At 30.2% G+C, this 12,031-nt stretch overlaps 4 protein-coding genes across 5 annotated transcripts; 2 read left to right on the top strand and 2 right to left on the bottom strand.

Moving 5' to 3' along the window:
- Nucleotides 1-95: 95 nt before the first annotated feature.
- Nucleotides 96-3,871, bottom strand: LOC138188836 (DDB1- and CUL4-associated factor 5). The gene is made up of 8 exons (XM_069130975.1): nucleotides 3,565-3,871; nucleotides 3,057-3,427; nucleotides 2,645-2,825; nucleotides 2,301-2,570; nucleotides 2,003-2,229; nucleotides 1,705-1,919; nucleotides 1,365-1,635; nucleotides 96-1,283 (listed from the first exon to the last, which is right to left on the bottom strand). Exons 2-8 carry the CDS (start codon nucleotides 3,250-3,252, stop codon nucleotides 286-288), a joined length of 2,358 nt encoding a protein of 785 aa, XP_068987076.1. The 5' UTR covers nucleotides 3,253-3,427; nucleotides 3,565-3,871; the 3' UTR covers nucleotides 96-285.
- Nucleotides 3,513-6,669, top strand: LOC138188839 (cancer-related nucleoside-triphosphatase homolog). The gene is made up of 5 exons (XM_069130979.1): nucleotides 3,513-3,632; nucleotides 3,911-3,978; nucleotides 4,255-4,426; nucleotides 4,498-4,603; nucleotides 4,677-6,669. Exons 2-5 carry the CDS (start codon nucleotides 3,924-3,926, stop codon nucleotides 4,953-4,955), a joined length of 612 nt encoding a protein of 203 aa, XP_068987080.1. The 5' UTR covers nucleotides 3,513-3,632; nucleotides 3,911-3,923; the 3' UTR covers nucleotides 4,956-6,669.
- Nucleotides 4,972-8,497, bottom strand: PpD3 (protein phosphatase D3). 2 transcript variants are annotated; one of them, XR_011175711.1, is made up of 9 exons: nucleotides 8,233-8,497; nucleotides 7,348-7,737; nucleotides 6,982-7,268; nucleotides 6,739-6,844; nucleotides 6,527-6,669; nucleotides 6,033-6,340; nucleotides 5,849-5,930; nucleotides 5,647-5,776; nucleotides 4,972-5,561 (listed from the first exon to the last, which is right to left on the bottom strand). XR_011175711.1 is itself a non-coding variant. In XM_069130977.1 (8 exons), exons 1-8 carry the CDS (start codon nucleotides 8,324-8,326, stop codon nucleotides 5,717-5,719), a joined length of 1,470 nt encoding a protein of 489 aa, XP_068987078.1. In that variant the 5' UTR covers nucleotides 8,327-8,497; the 3' UTR covers nucleotides 4,972-5,716. The 2 variants fall into 2 exon arrangements, 1 of the variants encoding a protein (XP_068987078.1); XM_069130977.1 differs by having other exon boundaries at nucleotides 4,972-5,776.
- A 404-nt stretch (nucleotides 8,498-8,901) lies between these two features.
- On the top strand, nucleotides 8,902-11,687 carry Idi (Isopentenyl-diphosphate delta isomerase). The gene is made up of 2 exons (XM_069130923.1): nucleotides 8,902-9,618; nucleotides 10,004-11,687. Exons 1-2 carry the CDS (start codon nucleotides 9,349-9,351, stop codon nucleotides 10,457-10,459), a joined length of 726 nt encoding a protein of 241 aa, XP_068987024.1. The 5' UTR covers nucleotides 8,902-9,348; the 3' UTR covers nucleotides 10,460-11,687.
- The last annotated feature ends 344 nt before the right edge of the window (nucleotides 11,688-12,031 follow it).

The following is a 12,031-nucleotide window of genomic DNA, read 5'->3' as shown; positions in this document are numbered from 1 at the left end:
TTTGTACCAATTATAAAATATTGTGATTAGATGACAATGAAAATTGTTTTAAATATGGCGAAAGAAGATTTATTTTTCTGGGACAGTCTTGTATGATAAGAGATTCCAATAAAATATAGCATACATATGAAGATAACGGAAAAATAATAAAGTCTAAAAGAAGATAGAAAAAATCGGTCATATTCGCGTGCGAACGAACTTAGTATTATAAAAATATACTTCAAGGAATCACAGATTGATTATGTACAAAAGGAAAGGGATTAAAATGTTGAAGGTAATAGGAGCTTAATCGGAAGAATCAGTTGTAGTTGAAATAGTTTGGGATAAAGGCTTAGATCGAATACGATAGCTCCTTCTTACTACATTCACCTTCTTTCTAAAATATTCTAGATTTTTTAGTTTCTGCTCATGATCTGAGCTTTCTGCATCATTTTGATCTTTCTGTGCTTGTTCACCATTTTTTTCACTTGTAGATACTCCTGATGTGATACCACTGTCAGGAGTTGAAGGAACTTTGCTTGATTTGTTCACTGGCACTGATGGACCATCTTTCTGGATTTTTATTGCATTACTAACATCATTTAAATAAAGCTTCCAATCTCTGCCTGATTTCTTCTTCTTTGTATCATAATCAATTTTTTGCCGTTTGCTCTTATTTTTGGTACTGTCACTTTTTGAGTTACTTTTACATTTTTTGTGTTTCCTTCTGTGTACTTTTGTGGAAGTATCAGAATCAGTTTTCGAATGCTTACGTTTACCAGAAATGTCGTTATCCTCTGAACTGCTACTGCTGTAATTTGAGTGTTTTGCTTCCCTCTCAATATGCACAACATATCGTGATCTTCTAGAAACTACGCCAGAACTGGTACTAGGCTGAGTTGTGTCAACAGGTTGTTCATCACTATCAGAGTCACTATTAATTTGTAACACTGCACACTTTATTCCGGCCCTTCTTATCTCAGTAATTTTACTATGTTTCCTCTTAAGAAATTTTACTTTTGATTTAGATTTACACTTAACTTGTGCATTGTCACCATCACTGGCAGAACCTGAGGCAGATGGTTCTGATGCAGCAGCTGAGGCATTATTTGCTGGTGCATCACAATCTACAGCTGCAAGTTTCATTAGTTTTTCTCTACGATATGCTATAAGTCGTGTTATACGATTCGGGGACTCTAATGGTCTTTCAGGGGCTACTCCACCTCCACAGGATCCACGGGATGCCAGTGTTATCGCTGGCCCCAAAATACTTGACATCAATTGACGGTCAAATGCTGTAGAGTCTACAAGAAAATAAATTAATATTTCACTCAAAATTATTTTTGTTTAGTACTTCAATGTAAAAATTTGAAAAAAAGATTTACCATCAGAATCTGTTGCACTATAAACTCGCCCAGTTATAAGATTACTTTCAGAATCACTAGGGGTTTGAGGTGCTGTTGACATATCTTCAGAACTCCAACCTTCAACCTCACGTTGTACCAGTGAATCAAAAAATGCCATCATTCTAGGATCTTCTCTGGTTGATTGATGGCTATAATCATGTGTCATAAATTGTCCACTACGTAATACTAGCCCAATATATTCATCATGTGTAAATACTCTCCTTTGCCTCTCTTGTCTTCCATCATCCCTCTAAAATATAAATATAGAAACAATGATATATGCTATCAACATGTATAATAAAATTATTCCATAAATTACCTTTAATCCACCTAAGCAATTGCTTCCAAGAGGAAATGGACTCCAAATCTTAATGAGTTTCTCAACTCCAGATGAAGCAAAAATACAACTAGCTTGATTGTATCGTACTTGATTAACAATAGACCTGTGCCCACGTAATACCATGTGTGCAAAATTTACCCATTTTACATCCTCAGAAGGAATTTTCCACATATATAGATTAAAATCGTCAGAACCTTAAAATTATAAGTTGAAATGTATGTAAATACTAGCAGAAGAAGTATATAAAAAGATTTATGATTATTGCAGTATTACTTACCAGAAAGGACATACTCATCATTATCTCCAGCAAAACAACATGATTTCATGGTGCAACTGTTATAGTATCCAGGATGATCAAACTGACATAAATGAGTAGAAGAGTCTACATCATAAAGTACAGGAGGTAATCTTCTTCTCAAAGCTAGCAATCTATTACCTGCTGCATTAAATCTAACATTCATACAACTCTGAGCTGAACTTTCATTTCCATAACGTAATATAGGTCTGTAAATATTATTATAGTTATTATTTTGACGAAACATTTTCATATGATTTTATTTGAATTTTTTACTTACTTCAAAGGTTTTCTTACATCCCACATGCTAACTCCTTCTTTAGCATTGGCGGTTGCAAGCATTCTCGGCTCAACAGGATTAAACATTACAGAGTGAAAAGCAGTTTTGTACCGTGCCAAACAAAATGTTTCCATAGCACTGGATCCTCGTATGTCATAAATTAAAACTCTCCCATCATCGCAGGCGCTTGCAAATACATTGTCATTATGCGGATGTACTGACAGACCATAAACAGGTTTCTCATGGAGGAAGAAATTTACAACATCTCCCCTATATCAAGAAATAAATAATTGTTTAGTTCTATATGCTTATATATAAAAGTGTTTAAGGAAGAAGCTTCATACGTTTGTAAGTCATGAACAATAACTTGATCGTCATTTCCAGCAGAAAATATTTTTGATTTGCTATTATCGTAACCAAGACAGAAAATATTACTAATGTGTTGAGCTTTCATTACTGCGGGTTTGCCCACATCTTGTATTGCTTGCTCTACTTTCCATAATAAAACTCTTCTGTCATCACCACCTGTTAAATTAATGATAAAATAATTTTAAACAATAAATATATTTTCATTTCAATAATCAATTTAATACATTACAAAAACATATCCAGGAAGTAACACATGTTTTGCACGATCATGTAATTACTTAAAAATATCAAAAGGCTCCAATTTTCCGTCGAAATTTAATTTTCTAAATCGACGGGCATAGGCCGTGTAAGAACGAAATAAAGCAAACGTATTTGTTAACTTCTTACCGGAAACCAATAGATCTCCTTGATTCGAAAATTCAATTGCATTGACGCATCCATAATGCGATAGTAGATCTTTCCTAAACAGATTTTCGGAGCTTTCAAACCTTGCATTAACGAGGCGTTTGCAGTAGTCGACTTTGTCGTCGGTTTGTCTTGCGACGAAATACGAGAGCGGATTATAATTGGAAGGACGAGCCATTTCTTTGCATATACTGATACGTATACGAAAACGGATAGAACCGTCGTCTTCACCCTTCGTCCCTTTCTTCCATGTATCCTGTAACTAACGCCCGTATTCTCTTCGTCGATTAAGTACCCTTAGTGCACCTCAAAGATTCTAAGACTGTTTCGCGTACTTAGTAAACCGGGGAGACCTATAGAATAGGGAAATTCGTGGCGCAATCAAATCTACGAGATTATTATAGGTTGTAACTATTATAAGTTTCGTCGTGGCCGATCTTATATTTATTCTGTGACAGACGTGTCGCGAGTATACACCTCACAAACTCACACAAACATAAGCTACACGAGGTGCGTCTCACGCACCAACGCACTTCTGAACGCAACCAAAGTACATATGTAGGTAGTAGGTACCCACATATACAAAGGCGTTTCAACCCACCCGAACAGATTGTCTTACTCGAGCACAATCAGCTGATCGCTATTCAGCGACTCCACGTTGTGGCTAATATTATCAATCTTCCCCTTTCGATCTCTTATCCATATCATCGATACATATATCTTTAACTAAATAGCCCCATTAAATAAAAATATTTTTTCTTCTTATTTCGATTACCTACTATCTTCTTACGTTTATATGCAAGTGTCACTCACAACTGTTACTTAAACACTTCTAGAAAAACAAGAAGCATGGATACCGGCGCCGCATTGCGTGTCTCACGCGTACTTCTCACTGGCCCTCCTGGTAAGTCCGCGATTTTCAAAAATTACATGGTGTTCAAAAAATCGCTCACTACTAGTAACTTTTACATATCCTCAATGTTCAAAATATTTAATATTTTTTCTTTTAATTATTTACATTTCTTATTTATTTAAATCACCGTCATATAACATGTGTAATTTTATAATAATAAGTAATGTATTTGTTGTATTTTTTAAAATTTATTAGTTAATCTTCTAATCGTTTATTGTAAATAAAAATAGTTTATAATGGTTTTGAATAAAATAAGAACTGTCATAGGTATAGGAAAAACTACGTTATGTAAAAAGTTAGCTTCGATGATGGAGGAACAAAGTTATAAGTTTGATGGATTTTATACTGAAGAAGTTCGAGGTCAAAGTGGTAGCAGGATTGGATTTGATGTTGTGCTAATGAAAAAACGTGACGAAAAATCAACATTGGCACGAATCGAGTTGGTATTAATTTCTTATATATATAAAGTTTAATTTCCTTTTTGACTGAGACAATACTACTTGTAAACAGAAATGTGATAAACCAGTCGCAGCACTCTAAATATAAAGTGGGGAATTATCATGTGTTTCTTAATGATTTTGAAGCAACAGCATTGCCTGTCTTTGATTCAAATGCAGTAAGCAAAATAGTTTATATATTTTATACATACTTATAATTGTAATCAATTCATTAATTTTCGATTTCCTTAGGACATATTAATCATAGATGAAATTGGAAAAATGGAATTGTTTAGTCAAAGATTTCATGATAAAATAGTGAAGTTATTTTTTGGAACTTCAAAAATACCTTTTGTAATTGCGACGATACCTCAAATGCATAAAGTACCGCAACGACATTTATCATTGTTCCAAAAACTTCATGCAGATAAAAGATGTAAAATTATAACTGTGAATCGTCAAAATCGAGATAATTTACCAGGAGAAATTTTTCCGCTCATTTCACAAGGTACACAAGTTTCCTTTTTTTAAAGAAAAACAATATAAATTTTAAATACATTATAAACATCGTTTATTATTAACAAAAAAACAAAATGTTAGATTAAAGAAATCCTTCCAATCACGTTAAATTTGTAAAAAAGTAGTTATCACAAATAACGTGACAAATAGTGACTGGCTGGAAAATTGTACTACATAGTCATGCTAAATTGCATATGTATTAGATATTTTCGTAATAATTATCGTTTCGTAAAAACCACCATTATTCATTAAAGAATAAATTAAAAGAATAACAGGTGTGTTCATTATATGTTCAGCACCTTCTGCAAATATTAGAATATAAGTTAATCTGTTGAGATCTTTGAGATCATTTACTCAGCTTGTGCGTGAACATTAAAATCTTTAGTGAATAAGGTGGTTCAATTGAGGGTACAAAATAGAAACGTTTCTTTTCTTCTTTGCGTCATTTCGTTACAATGAAACATAAATTGCTAATGAGGCATTAGTCTTATCATAGACAAGGAAATTTGATATATGTCTGTTTGCATGTTCTCAAAACAAGCAAACTTTTTTCATTTTTGTACCCATCAATATTACATCTTCATTGCAGTTATTATGATACAGAAGATTTTCATGTTCCTAAAAAGAATACAGTACTTTATTGTTTTGGAGAAGCCTAAGTGTTTCTCACCTTCTCCATTTCGGTATCAAATATATTACGCACACTTTGATTGGGCTACTCGTATTCAGTTATTGTTATTTATTTATTTATCAATAGTACCTAGGGTGTTCCACTAGCACATGAATTTTAGTAGAGAATTAGCATATGCCATTGGCCTTATATTTGGATGAGCCTAAAACAAAAGTACATCCTTATGTAGTACAATTTAAAAATTATAAAACTTACTAATTAGTTTGTAACATACCACTGCCTCGTATGATGTGAAATGGGGTTCCATATCTTTACCATTAAGTGTGATAAAAGCGCCCCTGTTACCCATAGTATCACTAAGAATAAAAAATAAAATTAATATACAATATGACTGTGTTAAAAATCGTTCATTTTATAAAGAATAATTATTTTTAAACTAATAATACACGTTTATGTACCAATAATTTGGAGCAGAAAATACAGTAATACATTTTCCAAAGTGACCAACTTCATATCCATCATTTTTCACTTCGTGACTTCTTATAATGTAATCAAGATTGTTCATGGCAAGGAAATTTTGTGTAACATCAGGGCCAAACTGTACACCAACTCCTCTTTTACTGGGTGCTCTTCCAGCTTGTGGTTGTGGATCTGACCATAATAATTCGCACATTAGCCCTTCTTCTGGTGGTTGTCTATTCCTATCAATTTCTCGAATTTCTTTTAACGTAACGTCGTCTCTTGAAAATAGACCACCATGCATTACCTACAAACCCCATAAACACATAATTTATATATACACCATTGCATAACTATCAGGAAACCAGGAAAGTCCGCTTCGTTTCTTTATTGATTGTTATTGATTTTAATCCAACACAAACAACACAAACTTTCTTGGTTACCTACTATATTAAATTCAACATCTCTCTTGTACGTAACAATATCAACTTACAAGTATTCTATTATTAAGACAATGGGCAAGAGGGAGCCAATTGTAAACCTCTGTAAATAACTCAGCCATTTGAGCAGAATATTTTGTTTTAACCTCACCATCAAATCCATACATTTGATTCATTGTAGCAGATTCATGGTTACCTAAATATTGTATTTTACTATGAATATGTACAACACGTTAATGATATAAATAGATTGGTAAGAGTATACCTCTAGACATAAAAAAGTGGTTTGGATATAATAATTTAAATCCAAATAGGGTAAATATACATTCTACAGAGAAGGAGCCTCTATCTACAAAATCGCCATTGAATAACTATATAACTATTAAGAAATATATGATACTATTGTACTTGCATTAGTAATATATTTAATTATAGTATATTTAATCATTAAATTAATAAATATGAAATGTAGTAATAGGTATAACTTATTTACTATTATAAAAGATACATATGGATTAGTTTCTGATGGTAATCCATTTAATTCAAATATATTAAGTAAATCATAGAATTGTCCATGTATATCTCCACAGATAGTAAATTTACTATCTTCAGGAATTGTAACATCAACTAAGCTTGGTTGTGCCATAAACCATGCTTTTATATCTAAAAGAATTTTATAAGCATATTTACGGTGTAATTTATTTTGTTTTTTATACCATACTAATAAATCTTGCATAAATTGCAACGTAACTTTTTCATCTTCAAGTTTAGGCCCGGTATATTCATCTTCGATAGCTGTAAAATAAAAACAATCACACCAGAACTTTTTTTAAGCATATTTAAACTCATTAAATAAATATTAAATATAATTTACCCATTGCTTCTAAATTAATCATATCTGCTATATTCTTTTTATTTTCTTCCACTGAGATTGCTTTTTCGAAGGCTAACATTTTTAATGTTTTAGAACATTCTGTGTATTTAATCTTTGCATCTTTATCATTTGGTCTTGCTTTAGTAACAGTTTTATAATCCTTAAGAGCTAGTTTGAACTTGCCAAGTGACATATGAGCTGCAGCTCTACGATAATATCCCTTCACGTAATTTTTATCTAAATCAATAGCTTTTGATGCATCTGTAAGTGCATATCCAAAACATTCTGTTTTTAGATAAGCAAAACTTCTATTTCCATAATAAACTGCCACTGTAGGATTTACTTCTATAGCTTTAGTATAGAATTCTATAGCTTTGTCATAGTCTTGATCTAAAAAGAAAATAATGAAATATACGATAGATAATAGCGAAAAAATTATAATTAATGTTTTGTTTGTTCTCAACATATACACCAGAAGGATAACGGATTACTTTTTATTTTGCTATAATGGAAGTACTCTAAAAATTAACACTTTTATGTTGTCAAAATGAAATTATTACAAATTTGACACATCAAATAAAACATGTTATATGAAATGTCATAATTAAAGTGACAAACATTACAAATGAACATGATTATTTAGAATAAACTTGTAGCAGCGATATAACAAGCAACCTGATTGTTTTGAATTTCAAAACTTCTAATGATTAGGTTTACACTTGATAATTTAATGATAATTTACGTTACGGAAGTTGGGTTAGTTTTCAACGTACACGTGACTAAATTACATTATTCTAATGTTAATCATGAACTTTTGCTTAGCTTGGCATCTAAACACAAAATAAATAGCAAGATCAAATTTATAAGGAAAGTTTGTAAACGCACTTTTAAAATATTCATTTGCTTCTTCTTTAAATTTTTCCGCTTTGGCCGCATCTTCTGGCGATATTACTCCTGTAATTTCTGCGTTCTCACTCATTTTGCGCTTTATACTAACAAACTAATGGGACGATATAAAATGACTTAAATTATATCGAAACGTAGACAATAAATAACACATTAAAGAAACAATAATTTTTTTTATATAACGGTCTTTATTGCAGACACACTGAAATCCTGAAATCTACTCAACTACCCCACGAAGCGATTCGATCGATCGAAGTCGAGAACCAACGAGAACTACGATCGATCATTACGATTCAAATGACATAATTATACTATAACTATGCATAATATAAAACTTCTTGATATATTAAATTTTCTGTAATTTTTCTGTAATATCATGTCTATTGCATCCTTTATATTTTATTTATTAGGCAACAAAATGATCATAACAATTAACAATTTAAGATTAAATTACAGTATTTTTAATTATTATCTATACATTTTATAAAATTATTCTTAAATGATTATTTTAATTGTTTATACTAAATATCGTTTTTAACAAAAACTTATTTCTTTTACATCACAATAGCCAATTTTGTTATTAGTATAGTATATTCAAAACTCTACCACCACGCTCTCTATATTTCAGTATGTATAAATCTTTATCATAAGAGAACTGGTTGATCTACAATTGGAAGCATTCACAGTGCTTTAAAAAATCTTATGTATTTATTCAAAAGATGCTATCATGACGTGAGGAAAAATGATTTGTGTAATATGTATGTCAAAAATATTTGACCGCATTTCTCGAAAAGAAAGTTTCCTCGCCTAGTATGCTTGTCGTATTTCTACTTAAACGTTTTATGTTGATACCATTATTTAAATATACATATTAGATGTAACGTCTTACTGATTTTGCTAATTTTGCATATCCCCGAGTATATCTCGTCCATTAATAATCTTCAAGTTCAAATAATGTAAATAACTTTTAAAGGAAGGTCACTGATTTAATTAACCTATACTTTGCATATCATAATATACTGGAGCCAGCTTGAGTGTATAAATTGTACGTTGAACATTTCCCAATACTATTTAAGAGGAGAACTGACTACTGTTATGGCTCAAGTGGCTAGAACATTGCGTACTGCTATACGAGGTTTAACATCACCAATGAGGAGTTTCGGTAGTGCCCAACCTTTACAAGAAGCTGCTTTAGAGGAACGTTGTATTCTTGTTGATGAGTCGGACAAGCCTCTTGGTAATGCCACAAAAAGAGACTGTCACATTGTTAATTCTGATGGACAAGTTCTACTTCATAGAGCATTTAGTGTCTTTTTATTCAATGGTAAAGGAGAACTATTACTTCAAAAAAGATCTCCCAATAAGGTATGTACTTCTTGTATATGTAGATCACAGAAGAGAAATATGATAAGTGTATCTTTGTTGATTTCTCATTTGAATGTCACTTTATGATTACAAAGGAGAATTTCCATTACATTAATTATTAAGATAAGTAATATTTTAATATTATAATGAGGAATATCTAAAATATTTTAAAGAAGATAAAAAAATACATATTTAGCTCTAAAATCAAATAAAAGGGCAATTTTGTTAATATGAGATTTATTGTCAATATAATAAATTTTAAAATCACTGCCTTATAAGAACTAGGAAATGCGACTTATCATGTTCTTCTTCTGTAGTTTTTATACAAAAGTTGTACATTTATATTAGGTATATTAGATTAATGCAGAAGATTTTTTTTTTATAGATAACATTCCCAAACCGTTATACAAATACATGCTGTAGTCATCCATTATTTGAAATTCCCGAAGAAACTGAAGAACATGAGGCACTAGGGATTCGTAGAGCAGCAAGAAGAAGACTGAATTTTGAGTTAGGAATTCCTTTGTCAGAAATTTTGCTATCAGATTTTTTCTACTTAACAAGAATTCATTATCAAGATGTGGAAGGTATATGGGGTGAACATGAAATAGATTATGTGTTATTTATACAAAAAGATAATTTAACATTGGACCCAAATCCAGATGAAATCAGTGAAATTCGTTGGGTATCAAAATCAGAAATCAAAGATATTGAGAAAAATCTTAGTCCATTGAGTCCCTGGTTTAAATTAATTCTTAAGCATAAATTGCCATCGTGGTGGGATAATTTACATTCATTAGAAAAAATGCAAGATCATAAAACAATACAAAGATTTTTATAATACCTTTAAACAAAGAATTAAGTTCAATAGCCTTATCACACATAACGTTAATCAAGGTATTTTATTACCATCCAAATATTTAAATAATTAATAACAAAAGATTTGAGGATGAAATCTGTACAAGATGATTAGTTTTATGCAATAAGTTGTACACTCTGAAAATAATGCAGTATAAGTACAAATTAAATTTGTTCATATAAACTTGCACTTTGTAAATATTGAAATATTTAATATAATTTTGATAACTTGGCTAACTACCATTAGACAATTTGTATACTTATATAAATTTTGTGAACACATTTTTGTCATAGGAAAAATAATTTTATAAATATATAGTAAACCATGAACTAATCTTTCTTAAATACTATTTTCTTACTAAATAGTGTGTAAATAAAAAGTACAACTCAAAAATACAAAGATATAAAAATTTTATACTGCAACCAATGATAAATTTAAAACAATTTTGTACATCTTTATGTTAATGTATCTTCCACTTTAATCATTAAACGAAAGTTTATTCATTATTAAAAAGTCAAAGAAAAAATGGTTTTTATCATGTATTGAATATAATATTTAGAATAATGCAATAAAATAATAGAACATGATCAGTAAAATATAATAGAAATATCTTCATTATAGTTTCAAAAATGGTTTAAAAGGTATAAAAAAGGTTTAAGAAGTTTAAAAAAGATTTTAGAGGTCTAAAAAGGGTTTTAGAGGTTTAAAAAATAACTTCTATTAATTTTTGAAAATAACATTAATTTTTCTATTTGATGGTATTTCAAAGGTTAATAAAAAATGGTTTGTTGAAAGGGTTTACAACTTTATTATTTATATACATAATATGCGTAATTTTTCAACGATTCTATGAATAAACCTTATTGTGTTTATAAACTGTTATATGATTATTAAATTCTCTTGTTGCACAATAAAATATTATATCACTATGATTTAATAATTTAATATAGAATTAGTATTTAATGGTTTGAAAATATATTGAATAAAGATATTGATTGAATATTAGAAATGACGGATATCTCCATCTTTAACTAACAAGAGTAAAGAAAAATATGTGTTCTAAAGAAATACAAATTTAAAAGGAAAAGTTGTGCTAAAATATTTAATTACAGACAGATAATAATTATGCAATTTTATATCTACCTCAGTCTAATATTGGGATATATTTGTATTCATCTAATAAAGGTTTTATTTTATTATCATTTATTAATCCTTTCGTTTAATTTGTTATTAATCCTTTATATCTATGGGCGAGATAGTTTACGATACAATGTTTATTGATATTAGTGCTGCATTATTATGAATTTATGCAGCATTAACATGTGTTTTATTCAATAAAACACGCATTACTGCGAGACATTTTATTCATAGATTCGATAAAAATTAGCTTACGAGACACCTTGTCAGTAAATGCAGAGAGGTTAACAACTTAAAGAACAACTGTTTTTTCTGCGCCAATAACTAAAAAAGCTAGAAATTTCCAGTCGTTGTTGCGGCAAATGAGCGACGTCTTCCAATTAAAGTATGTCAATGGGAGGGAAATAGTAATTTTAT

This window comes from Bombus flavifrons, chromosome 17 (assembly GCF_040668555.2).
Source record: "Bombus flavifrons isolate JBK064 chromosome 17, iyBomFlav1_principal, whole genome shotgun sequence".
NCBI lineage: Eukaryota > Metazoa > Arthropoda > Insecta > Hymenoptera > Apidae > Bombus > Bombus flavifrons.
Note: the sequence above shows the minus strand (reverse complement) of the source record. Positions and strands in the feature narration are given on the sequence as shown.

Bases quoted from the DNA above. Each gene is read 5' to 3' on its own strand.
- LOC138188836 (XM_069130975.1), bottom strand. From the start codon at position 3,252: ATGGCTCGTCCTTCCAATTATAATCCGCTCTCGTATTTCGTCGCAAGA. The intron at 2,571-2,644 runs GTATGAAGCTTC...TTCTTGATATAG, and splicing joins ATTGTTCATGACTTACAAAC to GGGAGATGTTGTAAATTTCT. The intron at 1,284-1,364 runs GTAAATCTTTTT...ATTTTCTTGTAG, and splicing joins TAGTGCAACAGATTCTGATG to ACTCTACAGCATTTGACCGT.
- LOC138188839 (XM_069130979.1), top strand. From the start codon at position 3,924: ATGGATACCGGCGCCGCATTGCGTGTCTCACGCGTACTTCTCACTGGC. The intron at 4,427-4,497 runs GTTGGTATTAAT...ACTTGTAAACAG, and splicing joins TCAACATTGGCACGAATCGA to AAATGTGATAAACCAGTCGC. The intron at 4,604-4,676 runs GTAAGCAAAATA...CGATTTCCTTAG, and splicing joins CTGTCTTTGATTCAAATGCA to GACATATTAATCATAGATGA.
- PpD3 (XM_069130977.1), bottom strand. From the start codon at position 8,326: ATGAGTGAGAACGCAGAAATTACAGGAGTAATATCGCCAGAAGATGCG. The intron at 6,845-6,981 runs GTATCTTTTATA...ATAGTTATATAG, and splicing joins CATCAGAAACTAATCCATAT to TTATTCAATGGCGATTTTGT. The intron at 5,931-6,032 runs GTACATAAACGT...TTTTATTCTTAG, and splicing joins TTTTCTGCTCCAAATTATTG to TGATACTATGGGTAACAGGG.
- Idi (XM_069130923.1), top strand. From the start codon at position 9,349: ATGGCTCAAGTGGCTAGAACATTGCGTACTGCTATACGAGGTTTAACA. The intron at 9,619-10,003 runs GTATGTACTTCT...TTTTTTTTATAG, and splicing joins AAAAAAGATCTCCCAATAAG to ATAACATTCCCAAACCGTTA.